We start from the raw sequence: 3,153 nt of genomic DNA, 5'->3' as shown, positions 1-3,153 counted from the left end.
GCGCTCTGCTGTGGGCTCTGTCTTCACGGATGTCGTCTGCTATACAATGTTGCCCCTCTTTCTAAGGTTGCGATCAGGGTCGACGGTGCGGATCATTGTGAGGCATTAGTTTGCGTTGGGTTGGCGCTCAACGGGCGGGCTGGCGGGTGGGCTGGCGGTTAAGCGTGGGGCTGCTCTCAGCGGTGGGCGGTCGGTGGGCTTGCGGTCAATGGTGGGCTGGGGTCAGCGGTGGGGCCGGCGGTGGGCTGGCGGTCAGCAGTGGGCTGGTGGTCAGCGGTGGGCTGGCGTTGGGCTGGTGGTCAGCGGTGGGCTGGTGGTCAGCGGGCAGTTTATTGAATATGCTCCTGTGTTTAGATCATGATGTGGAAAGAAGGTGGACGGCCTTGAGAAAGGACTCCTCGCTCCCGCGTGTTTATTGGCTTAGACTCTTTTTTAACTTCTGAAAACAAGTTGTTCCGTGTCCTTTGGAAACCGTGTCCCAGCTTCACACATACATCAGGTGGCCATATGTGAGGCAGTTAAAATATCACTAGGATTAGCATTTCCCTTAAGCATGTGCTAAAGAAGATAAATTGATAAAATGCATCTTTACACATTTGCTTGCAAGTACTTTGGGACAGAGGATACACTCACCATGCTGCTCACGTTTGCTTAGGACTTCACGGCGTGTAAACAGCTGTTCTGTATATGTGAGCGGGTTGGGTTCTCGCAAGCACAGCAGAAAGCGGGCAGAAAGGCCCCGGGTCCTCAGCGACAGTAAGCAGCTTCGGTGAGACCAACAGCCGCTCCGGGGACTGTGCGCCTAGAATTAGAACGCAGGTCTGTGCGTTGTCACCCTCGCCGCATGCACTCAGCTGGTAAACGCACCTTTGCCAGAAGCAGCCACTGTCAGTCAGAAGGACAGGGCCCCCACTGCAGGGTTTAAATCCTGATCCTGGATAGGCACCCAATGGGCTGTTTTTCAATTTCTCCTGCTTTTTAAACTTTTTAAAAAATATAGATTTTTATTGATTTCAGAAGGAAAGGAGAGGGAGAAATGTTGATGAGAGTCACTGATTGGCTGCCTCCTGCCTGTCCCCTACTGGGGATCAAGCCCATCACCTGGGCATGTGCCCTGACTGGGAATTGAACCGTGACCTCCTGGTTCATAGGTTGATGCTCAACCACTGAGCCACATTTGCCGGGCAATTTCTTCTGCTTTTAAGCCATGCCTATTTCAGAGCTTGTGGTAAGGATGAAGTGAGAGTCTGTATATAAGAATGCTCAGTGCAGGGCCCGAGTCCAAGCAAAGGGCTCAGTGTTTGTTTTTACAGGTCCAGGAACTTGTAGGCACTTATGATTAGGGTCTGTTTTCTCCCCATGTGCTTGAACCCTGGCCGAGTCTCGGGCATCTCAAGCTTCTCCATGGTCTTCAGGCAATCAGAAAATTAAAGAAAGATTTTATTAATGCACTTGCATGCGCTCTGTAGCTTTTGGAGGCTGTCACATAATAGGACTTGAGGCACTTCTCGCAGGAAGCAGGGCAGGACCCGCACTGTGCTCGTGCCTGCAGCAGATGCTGTCTCACCTGCCGTCCTCTGGCCTGAGCCTGCTGTCTGTGCACAGGGCAGGCAGGAGCCACGGCCCACCTGGCACACTCCTCCGGGGCGGTTTGTAGAATGCTCTCCTGGCCAACATCTACCTCCATGTGCTTTGTGCTCTCAGAGTCTGATCCAACTGTGGACTCCAGAACACCGTGCCAGTCAAGTCCTTGTGTTCATGGGAGTTACAGGAAATACAAATGGCATTTAATCTATAAGTAAAATCCAGAGAAGATACTAGTCAAGTTCTTGACACTCCCTCTTCCTGCACAAACCAGACTGGTAGAGACAGGAGCCGGCTCTGGTGGCCGCCTCACCAGCTCGCTTATGTCAGTGATTTAGAAAACATTGCCCTGTGTCACCGTTGAGACAGGGACCTCCACCAGCTTTCTGTTTGCAGACAGTACCTCTTATGGAATTGGCACACTGCCCTTCAGCCTTCCATGTTCATGTCTTGTGTGCATTCTTCTTGTTTCATTTGGCTCGTCTTTGAAAGATGCTTTTCACACACTGTGGTGGTGATGGTTCTGAGAGCTTTTCTACTTAGAGGACTGAACCACACATTCCGCTCTTGCCTTAACAAAAGGTGATATAAATAGAACATTGGGAGTTCTTAGTCACTGAAAAATGTGAAAATAGGCAAAACTATGTGTGGCCAAAACCTTCGTGGGAGGGAAATGTCCTAAACAGAAGCAGCCTTTGGGAGCGTGCCTCGTGTGGTGCACATGCTGTCACACGTCTAGCACATCTGGGGGTGTCCTTGGAATGTTAATACTCAGAGTTGTTTTCTCAACCTTATTTCAGAGTGACTCGAGTCTGGTATGTTCCCGCTACCTTCAGTATTGCAGAGCAACCAATCTCTACCTTGACTTAAGAAACATCAAGAGAAACCATGACAGGTACTTAAGTGATTGATGTTAAAAATCCAATGGAAATTCTGAAATATTTTCAGGCCCAGGGATATACCTTTGGTTTGCTTCATAAAGACATGGCGATGAGGCTGGGACAGGTGGAGGATGGGGGACTTGATTGGCCACGAGTTGATTGTTGTGAAGCTGGGTTTTGGGTCCATCAGCTTCCTTCCTATACGATTCTGCTGCTTTTGTATACATTTGAAATATCTAATCTAATAAAAGACAAACATGCAAATTGACTGTACCTTCGCTATGCCTTAAGCCACGCCCACCAGCCAATCAGAGCAACTGTATGCAAATTAACCCAACCAAGATCTCGGCTGGCAGCCATGGAGCTGAAGCGAGCAGGAGGCTTGGTTGCTCCAGTGATGGAGGAAGCCAAGCTTCCTGGCTGGCCCTGAGCTCCACTGAAGGCAACAAAGTTTTAATTATAGAAGGTAAATAAACCCCAGAATAAAAAAAGAAAAAAGAAAAAAAGGAGGGGCTGGGAGCTTCCGTCGCCGGGGGGCTTGGCCAGCCTGAAAACGGCCCTCAGCCCCTCACCCAGACTGGCCAGGCACCCCAGTGGAGACCCCCCACCCCCACCCTGAAGGGGCTGTGGCCAGCCTGCAAACAGCCATCAGCCCCTCACCCAGGCTGGCCAAACCTCCATGGGGTGA

The 3,153-nt window shown here is 50.6% G+C and overlaps 1 protein-coding gene across 2 annotated transcripts in view; it reads left to right on the top strand.

Annotated features, from left to right (window-relative positions):
- Positions 1-3,153, top strand: part of EOGT (EGF domain specific O-linked N-acetylglucosamine transferase) — a 45,921-nt gene that overhangs the window by 3,698 nt on the left and 39,070 nt on the right. For both annotated transcript variants that reach the window (XM_023758113.1, XM_023758114.1), the window contains exon 4: positions 2,385-2,479. In XM_023758113.1, coding sequence (XP_023613881.1) covers positions 2,385-2,479 — 95 coding nt within the window. The remainder of the gene's footprint in view (positions 1-2,384; positions 2,480-3,153) is intronic.

The sequence above is a fragment of the Myotis lucifugus genome, unplaced genomic scaffold, assembly GCF_000147115.1.
Source record: "Myotis lucifugus unplaced genomic scaffold, Myoluc2.0 scaffold_123, whole genome shotgun sequence".
In the NCBI taxonomy this organism is placed as follows: domain Eukaryota; kingdom Metazoa; phylum Chordata; class Mammalia; order Chiroptera; family Vespertilionidae; genus Myotis; species Myotis lucifugus.
Note: the sequence above shows the minus strand (reverse complement) of the source record. Positions and strands in the feature narration are given on the sequence as shown.